This window comes from Pithys albifrons, chromosome 4 (assembly GCF_047495875.1).
Source record: "Pithys albifrons albifrons isolate INPA30051 chromosome 4, PitAlb_v1, whole genome shotgun sequence".
Classification (NCBI taxonomy): domain Eukaryota; kingdom Metazoa; phylum Chordata; class Aves; order Passeriformes; family Thamnophilidae; genus Pithys; species Pithys albifrons.
In genome coordinates, this window is record NC_092461.1 from 65,903,799 (window position 1) to 65,921,394 (window position 17,596).

Consider the following 17,596-nt stretch of genomic DNA (forward strand, 5'->3'; position numbering starts at 1 on the left):
AACAAATGCTACCAAGTTGTTTCTTTGATGAATTCTTTTGCATAACACTTAACAGCTAGGGGTTTGTAACTGTTCAGTGGTGGGTTTCTGGGTATGCAATTTTATTTCCTGAAGTTCTGTTTGATAATCAACAATTAATTACTAATGAAAAATATCTCACTTTCTCACTTATAATAGTGTCTTTTAAATTTTTAAATATTTTTTAGTAGTCTTAAATCTCACATAGCAGTTTGTAGTGCTATTTCTTTCTATAGTAACTAGAGGACGTATAGTAGCCAGAAGACACAGACGTATCTTTTGAAGCCAAAAAGTTGTGCAAACAGCAATTCTTCAGTTGAGATCTCCTAACAATGTATTTTAATAGCTACTTATATGATTGAGGAATGAGACACCTAAAAGCTCTTTTGTACTCCATAAAGGTTGCAGTTGCATAGCACCTCTATGGACAAATGCCTAATTAAATTAGCTTAGTATCAGACTTGAAAATTTTATAAGTTTTAGGCATTTTAAGCATTTAAAAATGTTCTTTTTTTCCCATGAGCAGAAACCCATGAAAAGCAGAGTTTTGGGGACTAGTATGGCCACTCAAGCTTTGCTCTTTGAACTCCCTCAAACTATGAGAAAAACTGGAAGAACTGAAACACATAATCTGTTTTCTTCATTTTGTGGCTTAATTAGGACTTGTTGCTAAAACAAATTGATGTGACCCACATTACAGGATAGGAAAATGGAACAAGGAAAAAATACCCTTAAATGAATGCCCATGTACTATACACAGAGAGGAGGATTTTCGACCTTATGTAATGAAATCTTTTTTAAAGGTCACCACCAGCAAAATTTGCATGTTCTGGGCCCAAGTATTTCTTGTATTTCCTCTCCACGTTTACCTTCCCTGAACTCTACTCTGTCCTAAATACAACCGAGTATTTAATTAACCTAGTAATTATGTAGGATTGTTGGCTACATTAAATCATTCAAATGCAAGATAGGTAGATTGTATAATTTTAGATCTTATTTCCAAATGTTCTGTGGGAGGGAGCTGGTTAATCAAAACAGCAGCTATTAAAAATCTTTAAAATCACCTGTTCAGTTAAAATCAATATTAATTTTTTCTACTCATTGGTATTACAGCTGATACAGAGATGTTCTTATAGCAGGAGGCAAACTAAAATTTTAAGGAAATTTACAAGAGTCAAGTAAATTTACAAGAGGCAAGTTCTGAATTCACTTTTAGATTTTAATTCTATCATGTGCCTGTATACACATCAAAAACGAACTAGAGAAAAATGTCTTAATTGTTTGGGAGAAATATAAGAATGTAGGAGGGGACTTTTTTGTACAAATGTGTTTAGATCAGGTAAATATATAACAAAATATTTTTGTTCCATCTTCATGGGACTCCTGTTTTTTTTTGTTTTCTGAAGTGTTAACTCTCTAAGCCTGTTATTGTACTATCATTACTTTGTGGAGAAAAGGTTTTTAAAAAAAGTAATCCAAACTGTTCAGATGCATTAAATACTGCTTTAAACATATTCCTGTTGATAGTCAGTATTCATTATAAAACTCTTTCGGGTTGTAAGCTGTGTCATTAGTCACTTAAACTGTGTGCACATCTGTGCATCTGTGTGGTTTTTTTCTTGAAGAATCCTACTTGAAGAACTAGCCAAAAAATATTCATCTGAATATCCAAAAATTAAAAGTAAAAGCCAAGACATGGCTTGGCCAAAATTTTACTAAGTTTTGAAAGTGATGGTCTTTCTAGCACACATAAAAAGGAAGATTTTCTCTTACGAATATATTTCTCTGTATTCATTTTTAACTTCTTTGACTTCACCAGTTACGCTTGGATAAGTACGACAGGAAGAAAGTTGTTAACAGCAGCAGCTTTTATGGGGACAAAGAGCTGGTTGCTCCAGACCTCACTGAAAAGTGTGCAGCTTGCACTTCAAATAGTGTCCACTGTTGTGCTCTATTTAGATCAAGTGCCTTTGACAAGTCTTATGAAAATGTGCAAATTCCTGGGACAGAATTTCTCATTAAGTTTCTCTTTGTCTTTCCTTTGTGACTGTTTTAGAGAGAAAACCGTAGTTTTTTTATAAACAAACCAACTAACCAACAACACTGAACCTACTAATTACTGTAATGTTTCTTTTATGAGTAGATTTCATGTGAATAAACTTTATTATTTTCTTATGTATGTGTGTCTTAGAAGAATCAAGTCAATGGAAAGCCATCAGGATTTTGTTTATAGTCAGGAAAATGTAACTAACTGAAGAATAATAAGTAAAAAAATACGCTCTGGGAGTGATACTTGACATCAGTCAGCCAGATGATAATCTTATTTTTGTTTTGGATTTTTATTTTCTGAAGAATAATTAAATCCGACTTAGTAACAAATCATGGTAACTTGCAACTGAAAAACTCTAAATATTGTGGTGATTCCTGAGTCAGAAAGGTATATCTAGGCTTAAAAGTACTTTGAATGTAGGAGCAGCTTATGTTCAGAAATGGCTTTTTGATGGTCTCCAGTATTGACCATCTCTTTATAAACTGAATATAAAAAAGAAAAAAACCCTATATGTGTCTGTTTTACTGAAAGCATATTTTCAGCTAATAGGATCACAGATCTGATTCTGTCTAAACAGGTGTTATGGTTACAAGTATGGCTTAAAGAGTGGTTTCCTGCTTTTCTGCAATACTTGGTAACTAGTAACTTAGTAACTCATCCAGGTCGGAGGAGAAAAAAAGATTTAATTTCATTTTCTCAAAGAATAGTAAATCTGGTTGTTTTCCTCCAGTGTTGCAGCTGCTGTTTATAGGATATTCTTGAACAGGAGGGAGACTGTATATTTTAGATTCATGTTGTTGAAACTGTTCCAATTCAATGTGAAACAGAAATTCAGCCTGCCGAGAGTGAGTATGAGGATGAGTAAGGTATATCTGGGGTCCTGTTTCTTACTTAGAAAGGAGGGAGAAAACTGGGTTTTAGTCTCTATATTGCAGAGTTTCTCTCTTACAAGTTACTGTTGTGGTCAGTTAAGATTTGTGCACGAATAAATGGCTTCATCTTGAGGGACTAAAATGGCTTTGCTCTTATACATTTGGGTATAGTTAAAAAATTATTTTAGACCTCTGAAGTTCAAACACTGTTCCCCAGAGGAGAGAACTGAATCTCTGATCTTTCACATCCTGATTAAGCATGGAATTGGAAGAGATGGTTCAGTGGAATCATTTAATCTCTTGAAGGGAGAAGCTTCCTTTCACTAGGGAAGTTCAGCAGGGTGCTTATGATCCTAGACCTTTTTACATATTTTCTGATACATCATTTATTTTTCCTTTTTTTCATCCCCTCCAGATGGCCAGCCTCAGCATCTCCACGATCAGCCTGCTTTGTTGTCTAATCCTGAATTTATGACTTTGCCCTTGTGTTCAGTATTTATGTTCTTTGCTTGTTTGTATAGTAGGACATTTTACTGTGAGAAATCTTGTAGGGATTGAAAATTAAGAACTTTAAGGTTTATGTGTGGATTGATTATATGTGGAATAAGGAGAAGTTCCTCAAATACTGATGTAAAAATCTTTGAAGTGGCATCAGGAGAACCAAAATTGCATTTCACTTGATTAATTTTTATTTCAAATTTACCTTCTGGTCTTTGGGTTTTCTTTGAACATAGTGCTTTTTCTGTTCCATCTGTTTCTGTGTTCCCAATGAGTAAATTTCTGATTTAGGTATTAAAGTCCTCTAGTAACATGCACAGGTATCTTTATAAACATGTAGACCAGATGATAGAAAGTTCAGACCAGAGATCTGATGTTTAATGAGTATAATGATAATTTAAAAAGCCACTCTTCTTCCCCCATAATTTCCATTGAGGTTGTAGTGCTGAAGAAAATGTCTTAGAAACTAAAAGGAAGAATCAATTTTGTGTCACAAAGAATTTATATAGAATTTATTAAAAGTAAACCTTTAAGCTTTAGATCTTATCTTAGAAGACCCTGCTGCCATGATTCTAAAACAAACCAAAATTTCTGAGTATTGATATTTGTGTAAATATGATTGGAATATTTCATGAATGATACTAGAAGTATTTCAGTAAAAATCTCTCTTCCAAATGTAAAGAGAGAAAGCAGTGACCCTGTCTCCCTTAAAAAATTAAAGAGTTTGTAAAAGCATAGATTTGTCTATTAAAAGTGTATTACTCTACCCTTGGTATAGAATAAATCAAAATTGAAGATAAATATCTGTTTTACCTCATCATAGTACTTGCAGTCATTATGGTGCGGTGACTTCTCAGAATTTAAGAGTTCAACACGAGTGCTTATCAAGTCTAGATTTTAAAATAAGTGTCACAAAGAAGTGTGTCTATGTGTGTATACACATACATAATTTGTCTCACAGTAGTGTGGGGGAGAAAGCTTGTATTTTAAGAGAAAGGTGGAAAATCATACTTTTAATATATTTCTAATATCTAGTCCTGTCAGATCTCAGAAGCTCAGCAGGGTCAGGCCCAGTTAGCACTTGGATGGGAGACCTCCTGGGAATACTGGGGGCTGTAGATTCTAGTCCTGAGGATTTCAGTGTCACTGTCCAAGCTCACTCAGCCATGGCAGATGAACCTGAGGAGTTAAAGGGTGGGGCCAGTTCTGCGCACACTGTGCCTCACCTAAAAAATCCACTGCACAGGCTGGAAGGGCACACCCATGTGGGGAGAGCCTTTCCCAAATCTGCGTTCACGAAGCCTGGCCATGCATACATACATACATAATTTCTAGTAACCACCTGCTTTTGTACACCTTTCTCTTCAAGAAATAATTATAAAAATTATACAAATACTTACCTGAATGCTTTGAAGCCTGTGTTTTAAACCAGGCATATATTCAATTAACCTTTCTTATATATTTTATTATTTGGTATTTTGAACTATAACATTTCAAGAGATACGTATGTAATCTCTGTTTTTCAAAGTGTGTGTTAATGTATGTTGTTCATGAGGTGTGTAATTAATTTTGTGGTTCCTTTGTCCATCTTTGTCCATTTTCCTTTTGATGAGTTTGAAGAGTTTCCCCATTTTAGCTGTAACCTCACCTTTCAGGAAGGAAGATGTTTGTAATTTCTTGGGAAGACATGTTCTTGCAATCAATTGTTTTTTAAAGGGCACAAGATGAAAGCTGTGGATCCTTGGTTAAAGATCAGAATATGTGTCTCAGTTCAGATTTGGAGAGTACACTTGAAATCAATTTCTTGACTGTCTCCACTCACTTTGTTTTTATGCAATGTGCTTTTGTCCTTGAATAGAAAATACTCCCTTAGGTCTGAATTAAATGAAGTGAAAAGGTATATGCTTACAGGCATTCAGCCAGGTAAGTTCTAGTTGAGACCAATTCCCCCCAGATATGTATTATATGGACTTGAGGTTCTCAGCATCTATTGAATGCTCCATGAATCCACTTGTAATAAGATCTGGTGTTTGCAAATGCAGGTGCAGCTAAAGTGAAGTTGCAGCAAATTGCCTAACCTGATGCCTGTCAAAACACTGTGATTTATAAGCAATAGACTACATATCATTGCATGTAAAATTGTTTTCCTTACTTAGCTGTTGATTTCTCCATGTGTTTGGTAACTTTGTTTTTTTCCTTTTGTCTTATTCTGAATTGCTTGTGCATCACTTAAGTTCCTGAAATGTACTAGTCAGGAGGTCTTAGAGCATCTGGTCTGTTTAAGTGTGTTCAAGTGACTTTCAATATAGTTAAAAGATACACTAGTTACAGAATCAACTGCCTGTAGTTCCTTTTCATCCATTTAAAAAATCTTAAACTCTGGTACTTTTTGTCACCTTTTTTTTCTCCCTTGAGCTGTTGGGAATTGCATTTGGCAATTAGTTGCTGGATGTTGAAACCACCAGAGGTATGTGTTGTTTTTCAAAGTAGCTGTAACATTTGTCTGTTCACTCCATCTACCTTACAGCTGAGCTATTTAAAGAAGCGTGGGGGAAAAGGACAGAATGCTAGATCATGAAGTTTTTTTTAGGGTTGCTATGAATGAGAAATGAGTTTGTTTCTGACTTCCACTCAAGATTTGCCTGGTTTAACTTTATGGCATGTGGTATATTGCATGCTAGGAAAACAGAATTTCCTTTGGCAAAACTATGAGGAACCCTCCTTTGGGTCTGCTAGAAGCACATACGATGTGTACCAGGGAAGAGTTCTGATCTGAAAATTGTTTGACAAGAATGCGTGTGGTTCATGTCAAGTAATGCTTTTAGAGGACTCAAAGCTGTGTTATAAAAATGAGTTGTCTCTTTTCTTAAAGTAGTTAGCAAGTTTCAAATGAGCAGTCTCAGGAAGCCTGGTAGAGGAGTGCCGACATGGAGAAAGTTTCTTGGATGAGGGCCAGCTTAACAAATGCAACCAGGCAAGCTTTGTGTCCAGACTTGTATTTCCGCTTATGCACATGGATTTAATGTCCTTAGAGCTCAGGCACTGTGACATGCGTTGCAGCAAAAATACTACAGTACAATGTGCTCGTTTTCATTCGCTGTTGTTTTTGATGTTGGAGGATTAAGGGGAGGGGAAAGGATCAACTACCCAGGATGCTCTGTTTGGAGGAGTGAGTGAATTTGATTGTCGTCAGAACTAGATTGCCATATGAGTTCTGAAAAGCGTTTGGCTCCTGAAGATAACCACTCTAAAAATAGATTTGGAGGGGAGGTTTCTCTTGGGTCCAGTTTCGGGTTCCAGCTGAGCTGGCTTTAGCAAACTTGTTTGCTCCTGTTGCAAGACTGGAGTGAAGATAAATTGTTTCTTACTCTGCTTTCAACATTAATATTTTGGAGATACTGACACTTGCTCTCTCTGTGGAAATCGAGTACTAATGTTATGGCTGATGACACAGGTATAATCCTAACCTTTTTATATAGACAAATGGAAAACGTGTATTTGCATATACCGGTTATGTCTGATTTTGTAATCGACAGAGTAACTGATGTACTGCCATTTTTTGGTGTTTACTTGCCAGTTTGCCATTCTAGTCTGTTACAGACTGCATCTGTTCGCTTTGCTTGTGTGTTCTCTGGACTAGAGGTATTTCATGAGTTTAAGGCAGGGTCGTTGATTGTAACTTCTTTTTTACTTGAGCATATGTTAACAAAAGAGACATTGTTTTGTCTTCAAATATCTGACTTCAAAGTTATTTTTTGAATATGCAAAGTTGCTAGGTATCTTGAAGGTAAGCTAAAGAAAAAGGAGTTTCATACAATTTTAGCTAGGAGTGTCTTAATGAGAGGGTGGGTGAAGTACAGGATTTTATACATTTGCCGTTGAGGAATAGTGTGCGCTTCAAGACTTTCTGATGTCTGCATAAAGACATCTGGTGGTGTAAGCACAGGCTTACCAGATATGGCAAGTGACCTACTTTTGACATGGCTGGCAGCATGTGCAGGGAAAGGGCTTGAGTTGAGAATTAACTGTTTGGAATGAGGTCTGAGCCAGCTTCAGTGCACGCAGTGTTTTGTTCTGACCCTTTATGTAGCATTATTTGTGCAGACATAATTTGTACATTTTATGTTGCATAACTTCCACTTATGTAAAAGTGTTGCGTGATCATGCTGCCATGGTTGAGTTGTTTTGCAAGAGTTTTGAAAATAATTTTCCTGTAAGGTCAGAAGCCACAGCATAAAACTGTACCTTTGTGACTGTTTTGAATTACATTTTTATAGCAGAATATTTTTGAGGAATTTGCATGAAACAGTCTTTTATATAGCAAAAAATATGAGCAACTATGCTTAATTACTTAAATAAGTTGTCTTTTATTTTCCTCTTCTTCTAACAAGTAAACCCCCTTCTGTCAGAGGCAACTAGCAGTAAACAGTAAGATAAATGAGTGTGCAATGCACTGAGATCCTTTCTGTTTACTCTAGAACCAAGTTGAAACTTGGAATCCTGTAAATTGTTTTAACCTTAAAGTTTAATTTTAAATACATACAAGGCTTTCATTGACTGCCTTGGAACACTGGTATAATGAAGCCCTGCTGTCACATACTATAATTATTTATTTCTGAATGTTAACATTTCCCACTTAAGAATACTCTTAAGTAGTATTCATATACAGTTGAGCATATTTCTGAATATACTGGCACATGGTGCTTATCTTTCCCTCTGTTTCCAGTCTCCTTGTGCATTTTCCACAAGAGAAATGTTAAAATGGGCTGACTATATGGACTTTGCACATATTTAATTAGGGGACTCTGCAGTAGCAGGTGATACGTGCCAGATGTGAGGCTAAGTTGTCTCAGTTTCTCTCTGAATATTATTGGACATGTGTGTTTAATGTAGAAAAGAAACTAAAGGTGGTATTTGATCTTTGAAGGGAGTAGTCTCAATAAAAAATTTTTTTCTTCAGTAAAATGCTGTACTAAGGGTTGACGTGGATTACTGAGGATTTTATTGGTCTGAAGTTGGTATATAGCACAATGAGTGTAATAAAAGGGTAGTTTATTACCTGATAGCAAGCAGGTTCTGAAAGTACTTATTATAGTATCTGTTGCAGAAATAAGTCAGTCACCAGTCTATAATTACTTATTTTTTCAGAGCTACTCCATTTTATTGTAAAAAACAATTGTGTAGATATTTGGCTGTTGAGAGTATTTTTTGTCTGTTTCTATCATCAATGTTGATGTGTACATCAAACATTACTGGTAATTAGTATGATAAACTCCTAACCTTATTATATTATCACAATATTCATGACAAAGTTCCTCAGGTACTTCAAAACATATAAAAAAATTGGCTTGAAAAACTGGGACTGCCTGTAGTTGAACAGGCAAAAGTTGATTCTTAGAACAGAATGAAGTGGAATCAAGCGATCAACGTGAAATTGCAGCCAAGTGCCAACCTTGTAGCAGTCATATCAAGAGGCAGAAGAGCAGACCTTGAACTTTGGAGAAAGGCCACCTTTTGGCTGCATATTTATTACATGTATCACTCTTTTGCCAAAATCATCCTAAAAAAACAGACCAAGGAATTTATGTCTTTGCTAGTGTCAATATCCATTTGAAACCCATTACCCATATCTAGGTCAAGGTCTATCTTTTTATGGTTTGTTTATAACTTCTGAATTTTTTTATATGCATTTACTTTCCATATGTGCAGTTATAAATGAAATTGTGATTTACTGTATGTCTCTGTGTCATGCTTTTACTTGTATGTTCCACAGTACTGAAAGTCTGGTTATTTAGCACAGAGTGAATCTCTGTTTGATTCTAAGCAACAGGGAAGATGTTTTCAGTTGGTTAACTGTCTGTCTGAACTTGGAGTCTTACCCGTACTATGGTTCAGAGTTTTAAGCTATCTTGGGCTATTTGAATTGTCATTTTGGTTCTTTGAGCTATTTCAAGTACTTTCGAAACTTGATTCAGGCGAAATGCTTGCAAAGGTTTTCTGCCAGCTGTAGTGTCCCTCTGGTGGCAGCCTGGGCACTTCGGGCACAAATGCAAGGCATCTCAAAAATGTTAAGCTCTGTGTAAATACACAGGAAAGGGGAGAGGGAGAGCAAGGTGGGATGTCTGGCTAAGTTGTAAGACAAATTACATGGGGGCTTTTGGTGTTTGGTTGCTTATGAGACTTTAGTTCAGATAATCATCAAGCTTCCCACAGTGATATGAAAAGCAAGGAACAGTGACGAAGTTTAAATAAAAACTAAACAAAACCTAAACAAACCCCAGAACAAGAAAAAACCACCAAACCCCCTGTTTCTTAAATGCCTTGTATTGTGTGTAGTCATAAGTAACAAATTTTATAATTATGTCCTACCAATAATAATATTCTAACTCTTACACAAATCCATTTTTTCTACTTGTTTATCTTATTTTAACAGAGACTAAGCATGGAGGAAGCAGGAATGGAAAGAAAGAAGGCCTCTCTGGAAGCTCGTTTTTCACCTGGTTTATGGTAATTGCTTTGCTGGGAGTTTGGACGTCAGTAGCAGTTGTCTGGTTTGAACTTGTAGATTATGAAGAAGTTCTAGGTAAGATTTTAAATCTTAAGATTTTTCTAATAGTATTATGATACTCTTTAAATGAAGGCCATTTTAAATTTTTATCCAAGTTACTTGACTGCGGTAGTGTTTCCAAATGACCTACATGATAACAATAAGTAATATATTTCAAAAACTATATTTTAGTGCTGAATTCTTATAAGACTCAAAAAGGGTGTTAACATCCTTCAGAATCTCTTTCTGACATGTATACTGCAGTTCATTTGAGAGGTGAGGTAAATATGCATTGTTTGACTATTATCTCTTAGAAACTCACAGCAGTGGTTGAAAGTGGGCAGCTAGTGTTATCCTCCTCTGATGGACTGTGATGCCTGTAGGGTAAGGATGACAAATCAGTCATCCTCTCATGAGGGAGCTGTTGAATGACCTCAGTTTTAAGCTTACAACAGTGATAATTGTATCTTAGTATGACAATATTTAGAGAGTACTGATAATAAAATATAATATTGAAATATTATATTAATTAATATATTATTATATATTAATAACCTATATTAATTTATTATTATGTATTAATAAAATATTGAAGGTTGCAAATTCATGTCTCTGATTTCAAGATGTATGTATGGTACAGTTGTACTTGGTGTTGTGGGATTCAACACGTGCTTTTGGAACTGGTGGTTTTACGAAGTTTAGAAATCTGTTGATATGTGCCTTTTTTGATCTGAACCAATTTTTTTAAGAGAAGCTTTTGATTTGCAACTTAACTGGATCTAGTAATGCAAGTAATGGTTTTTATATTTTTGCCATGCATGCAGCCAAAGCAAAGGATTTCCGTTATAACTTGTCAGAGGTCCTACAAGGTAGGATATTGGAGAAATAAGCTTATTTTTACAGTCCCTTGGCTGAAAGTTTTGGTTTACTTTATGATGTTTTTATTTTTTTAAGAATTACTATTCTTCTGCAGTGGCATGAAACTCAGTCATTTCTCATCTGTCTCATTCTTCACGGTTTTAAAGATAGTATTCTTATTTCTAGACAATTACATTTTTGCACCAGCCTGCCATGTTTAACCATAAACTGATACAGATTCTTTTGAAAATATGATGCTGAGGAACGTATTTTGACTATTCTAGACCCAAGTCTGAATTTTTTCCTCCACAAAACTATTTTCTAGTTTTCTAAGTACCATATTAAGAACTGTATTTCATTGATTTTGATGGAAATAAAGTTCTGCCTTGATTTAGAGAATGACATGTATGATATACTGTCAGACTATAAGGACACAGAATTCTTCTGCAAACTGCAGAGTTTTAATCCTGTTAAAAGTTATGTCTGAATTATAAGACACTTCAAATCCTGGATACGACAATTCTGTGCTGAAAGTTCTCTTTCAGTAGAAACTGAGTTTTCCTTTTGCATATACTTAGGGCTGGTAGAGCAGCAGTTTCAAAAATAAAAGTGAGAAAGCTGATTTAATAGTCAGGTATGAAAGAACGGACAACTTTTTTTGTCTGCGTGGAAGGTTGTACAATTGTTGATAAAATTTATGAATTATTTTCCCTTGTCTGGAAAGTAGGCTGCTTGCTTTCTATTAACTTGGCACTAAAAACTATATACCTGTATACCTATCTCCTTTCTGAGAATTTAGAAGTGCAGGAAGCATGTAATCAGAAAACAAATGGTGCCTATTTGATTAGTTTTTGAGATTTTTTTCTTTATTTTCCCTCAAACATGTTGAACATTCCTTGTGAACTTAGATTTTATTTTGAGCAAATCATGTTCACATCAAGTACGTAATTACGCATTTGTTTTAAGCACCAGAAGAAAAGACAAACTTGTGTTCAGTCTCAAGTCTAGGAAGCGCAGTATGGAACTTGAAATATTTGTAATATTTACAGGAAATTTAAAATGTGATTATAAGTACATATAAATTGTTAAAAAACATACAGTAGCAATCTAGCATTGACAGGCAACCATTGCACATTGAGAACACTGCTGGAAACAAATGGCTAATTTGTCTTTTTCTCCTGTCTTTGCACTTCTAGGCAAGCTTGGGATTTATGATGCTGATGGAGATGGAGATTTTGATGTGGAAGATGCTAAAGTGTTGCTAGGCAAGTACAAATACAGGTGGAATAATCTGTATAATTCTGTTGTCATCTTCATGTTTGTTTTTTTTTCCATGTTAAAACAATATTTCTGGTTTTTGTTTTTCTGATTGGAGAACTTAAATTGATTTAATTGTAATGTGTTTTTTTTCTTAATGCAAACTGTAGGATTGGGTGTGCAACCAGATGTAGCAATTTTTGTTCTTTTTCTCCTAATATAGCAATTTAAGTGGAATGCATTTAATTACTTACAGGATGATTTTGAAATTAGGTGTTTGCTGCTGTATCGACTGTTGCAAGATAGTTGTGTTTATTAATAATTTTTTCAGATGTAAGACCTAAGATCTTCAAGAGTTAAAGCATTGTTTATGTTAACATGTTAACCCAGGTCCACTTTAAGACTGAACATGCTTTTGTACTTCTTAGAGGACTATTTGTGTAGTATATTTTTGTACTGTTTTTATTCTGAATTCTCCACAAGTCTGTTCATTTTCTTTGCCCTTCAAAAGTAGTACATGAGATGAATTTTTCTTCTTTGGCATTGCAACACTGGGTTTAGGTTTCTGTTCCTTGTGACTTGTGAGAATGTCTTTCTGCTCACCATGTACCTTAAAAGGGAAGTTTCAATCACTTGACATGCTTCATGATACTGCTCCTCTATCAACATCTTTTAAAGTGCTGTCATCTTCCACTTCCCAGTCAGCCATTGAATAGATACTTCTTGCATACCTGATGTTGGAAAGTATAGTTTTCTTTCACTGGTTTGTTAAAATCTACACCTATTCTGAGCATGTGAACCCGGCAAATTAAACAAATGAACAAAACGACAAAAAAACCAGCATAGTAAATAATAACTTGAGCAGAGGACAAAGTGGAATGTTTAAAACTAATCAAAGTTACCAGTAATTTATGAGGCAGTTATGGTTTGCTATTTGAAACTCATACTTGGTAAAAACCAGTTTATCATCAGACTACTTTTTCTTACTTGTCTGGAAGCAAGTCTTTGGAGGATGTGTGTTCATTTGTTTAATTCCTTCATGGTTTAAAGAAAAGTCATGTAATAAAAACTAGTGAACCAGTTTGCAGTGGTGTGAATGTGAGAGACTCCAAATGATCTCCAGTGCCCTGAATGACTTCAGAGCTACAGATTCAGTGTTAAGTGTAAGTGGTGAGTAACATAACGCTTCGTATAGTTATAATCCTTATCTTTGTCTATTATGTAGTCTATAGAAAGTGGGTATCAATTTCTTGTAGGTCATGTTGGTTGGATTCGAATTGCCAGGGTGGTGGCCAGGAACACTCTGCTCCTTTGTTACAACTCTGTTTTATGCAGCTTGATATAGCAGGGAATTCTGCCAGTACATGGAAATGTTTCTATTATAAGCTTGTCTTATCACACATTTAAACCTTGTACTTCAAATGTGACATTAAAAGATCACAGATAAAAATTTATTTTTAATATTTTTTAATATTTCCTTAGAAATATGATTTAATCTCTCTTAAAGTTGATAATAATTTCTGCAGTAAAAAGAAATTATAAATTTTGAAGTTTTGTGGCAATTATAAAATTATGAATATAGAAAAGATTTTTCTAATAGCGAGCACATAATTATTAACTAAAGTTCCCTGTAAGTTATGTGCTTGTTTGTGTTTAAAATTTAATAATAAATATGAACACCACTATGCAGACTGAAATTATTTCTTTGATGCAGAAACTAGAAGGTTGGATTCCCTCTTGAGGAATTTGCTTTCCAGAATTAAGTCTTTGTAGTAAAGAAGACCATATAGTAAGCCTATATAGTAAATCATGTAGTAAGCTATGTTCTGCATTAGGGTAACTTTCTAAGTATTAGATGCATAGGTCCTCCTGTTTATGAGAATTTTCTTAATACATATGCTGTGTTTGAAGGCTTATTACTTTCTGGGATTCTTCTCTGGGTCAGGCTACCCTGAAAGAGCAAGTGGTTTCTCTGCCAATAAAGGAGTTCCTGCAGTTTGATGTTTAATGATAGGAATATATATACTTTTATCTTTTCTGTTATTTAGCTATTACAGCATTAGTGGCACAGTGGTTTAGTGTTGTTCATTTCTGTAATTCTTTCACTACAAATTTTAAGATTTAATTTCGTATTAATAGTAAATATCTTTTTAGTTAATTTACTTTTGAGAAATGCTTCTATTATTACGAGTTTATTTTCTATAGTTTTTTTTTACTACTTGGGCACATACCTACATAGTACAATTAAAATTAATTATTATTTATTAAAATTAATTATTAATTCTTTATTAAAATTAATTATTTTATTTCTTGTTTGTGTAAGGGTCTATTTTTATTTGTTGGAACCAAAGCAGATTTGATGATTAAGTTCTCTTCAGGTATTTATGCAATTTTAAAAAGAATGTGCGAGAAGTGTGTTCTTCCCTGCTTCCCCCACTCACTCATGTAAGAGAAGTGGGAAAAAAAACACCCAAAACACAGCAAACCTCCTAAAACCCTGGCAGTCAACCAACCCCAAGTATTTGTGAAGTTACTGTTGTAGCATTTATAAAAAAATTAGTCTTTTCCATAGGTATTTGTGAGGTTCTGTTTACTGAACTCCTTCGGTAATGGGAAGAGAGGCTTTGTTACTCCACTTCTTTGATGGCTGCTGTTTTCAGTACTCTCTTCCCAGTTTTTGTCCATTTCACTCTGATTGTTCTTTGAAGGGTGTTAGTGTTTTAGAAAGAGCATTAGACTTTTGTACTTGCTTTAGCTCGGTACAGAGAAACAGTGTCTAGCAGTACCAAAAAATGGCATTTATAAGGGGGTACCAATGTCTGTTGTAATAGTATCTTTGGAGCCAAGCCAGGTTTTTTTGTACTTCAGTCCCTTCTAACATGCAACAATATCCTGAGAAATTTTGCTTGAATGGTTGCTGCAGTTAGTACAGTTTTGGAACTGCAGCTACAGAAAGCCATCATTAAATTGCTCCTGTGCAGTTAGTAGTCCAGCTATGCAGAAAATGGAAAAACCTCACCCTAGTGTATCAGCAAACAAAGGACAGTAAGTAGTAGAATCCAGGTAAACGAACTTCTTTCCACCTGCTTCACCTACAGTAGAAAAATACATTTACAGGCAATCACACCAAGATTGCACATTTGAAAAATCTGTGGTGAGGTAATAGGAGTTAAAAGAATGATTATGTACAGTTCAGCTGTTTAGGATAGGTTTCATACTCTTCCCTGTTTTTCCTGAGTTCTGCTGTAGCACCTTCAAATATTAAAGGCTTGCTTGCTTGTACTCAGTCTCATAAAAGAGATGTTTGCAGGGGAAGGAGGGCTTTGTCTTATTAAATGCATGTAGGGAAGCCCTCTCCCCATTGCTTGTGGTAACACTATTGAATAGATAGATTTTGACTCCCTCATTCACTTTGTGATGCTAAGACTCCTCTTGAAAGAAAGTAGTAGTTATTTCCTGTGAATCACTGCTTTAGCATGGTATGGCTGCTTGGTTGGGCAGTTCTGGTTAGTCACCATTTTCAGACACTTGTTTTGATGCTTATGTGAGATTATCAGTATGTGAGTTTTTATTTGAAAAGCAGTTCTTGATTATGGGAGTGAGTGAAGACAAAAAATAGCTTGAGTATTAATTAGAAAGGCTGTAAGACACGTCCTCCCAGTTTCTGTGGTTCCCTTTGGTGTCCTAATCTTTTCAAAGAAAACAATGCTGCTGTACTCCATTTTATAAAGGTAATTACCCAAGAGTCTTATTCTTGACTTAGTGCAAGAACAGGAGCATCTGTATGATTCTGCATGTGCTTCCAGAAATGATATCTAAAGCCTGAGGTATTTTGGAAGTAATATGGGGGGGTTTGTTTATTTTTTGTTTTTAGACTGGGTTCAGACAGTATGGCACAAATGTTTATAATTCTGTGTTTGTAACTTAGTTTTTATTAATTTTTTTTAGTTCAGGTTTTCATTCTTAAATTGAGATTTCATTCTTCAGTAAATATTCTTACTTTGGTTTATGTCTTTACATCTCATTTGATACAAATTTTGAAAACAAATTAGAATGATGACTGACTACCATGCATAAAGTTGTTTATAAAATTTAATTTTTATAGAACTAGGCCATGGAAGAAGTTGGAGAGGGATATTTATAATACCTTGATTGCCTTCTGGATTCAGTAATTTTTAAATCTTTGGGCTGTCCAGTGAAAAGTTAAAGAGAATGCCTGGTCACTCAAGTAGAGGTTCTGGACATCTGGGTACAAGGATGTGGAATATCATGAACTTGGAATTGTCCTCAGAATTATCATTGATACTTTCACAATGTGCTGTAAGAAAAAAGTTTTTAAACGTGCTAAATGTCTCTGCCATGAACTTCTCTATCTTGAATGTTTCATTAACCTGCATCTAATACTGCTTTGTAGTCTGCATGTGCAACATGGTCACTTAATTTTATGTTTCAACAATCTGTCTTCACCCTTAGTTCTGCCTGTTCTTTCTACACAAATGAAAGTTTGTTCTGATTAGAAGTGTGGGAAATATCTCTCTAGCTTTGAAGCATAGTAGTAGTTGACTGTCATTGCCTGGTCATTCTGTTGTGCTTTTCCCAGAATGGAAAAGTTGAAATGTTATTTAGTAATAACTGTAAACCAATGGATTTTAATTTAAAAAAAAAAGGAAAAGAAAAGCTGAAAAACTACCCACCCCCAAACAAACAAAAAACCCCATAAACAATCAAATAAAAAATCCCCCAAACCAACAACCAAAAAAACAGGAGGGGAAAAAAAGCATTATTCATAGCTTATTTGTATTTTTCAAATGCCAGTTAGATCAGTGGGTCTTATAACCTAAAACAGCAACTTCTAGTATTAGGGAGTTGAGCAGTGACAAGCTCTTTTTTTTGCTGTTCTGGCCATCTTTGCTTTAACTCCTTACCCCTCTTTACATTTTCTATATAACAAAACATAAACCCTTTATATTGGCTACCTACTCATTTTTATCTAGTGCTCTGTATATCCTCAGGTATGGAAATAATAATTGAGGACCACGTATATCATGTAGAATATGCATCATAGAAAAAAATGATTGAGAAACATGTTAAAAAACCTAAATAAGCAAACACACTGCAAAACAACACCCTGCAGCAGTTGGAATCCTCACTTCTAAGCAAAATCAAAATTCTGCATGGTAGATTGTTATCCTTAACAGTATGTTTGTGACAAGTTTGGTTATCTATTCTTTGCTTTAAAATGTTATTCTCAGCTATCAGTTGCAAGCTCTCAAATTTGAACATGATGGTTTAAAAAAATAAAGAAAGGCAAATTTGGTCATTTTAAAGTAGTGGAAGATTACTGTTTAAAAATTGTCTAAAGTTAAATGCTGTGGCAAGAAAACGGAATATAAGTGGCTTGATTCTAGGACTAGGAAGAAGGTAGAGCAAAGCTTCTACCTTTTTTTTTTTTTAAAAAAACCTTTTAAAATAAGATTCTGGCATAATGTTTTGCAT

General features: G+C 34.7%; 1 protein-coding gene across 10 annotated transcripts in view; it reads left to right on the forward strand.

The window, feature by feature from the left end:
• ASPH (aspartate beta-hydroxylase) overlaps positions 1–17,596 on the forward strand; it is a 120,129-nt gene that overhangs the window by 6,922 nt on the left and 95,611 nt on the right. For 5 of the 10 annotated variants that reach the window (XM_071554458.1, XM_071554455.1, XM_071554460.1 and 2 more), the window contains exons 2-4: positions 9,872–10,021; positions 10,810–10,854; positions 12,040–12,108. In XM_071554458.1, coding sequence (XP_071410559.1) covers positions 9,872–10,021; positions 10,810–10,854; positions 12,040–12,108 — 264 coding nt within the window. Of the gene's footprint in view, positions 1–6,518; positions 6,893–9,871; positions 10,022–10,809; positions 10,855–12,039; positions 12,109–17,596 lie in introns of those variants that run through there. The other 5 variants (XM_071554457.1, XM_071554459.1, XM_071554461.1 and 2 more) reach the window with 4 other exon arrangements.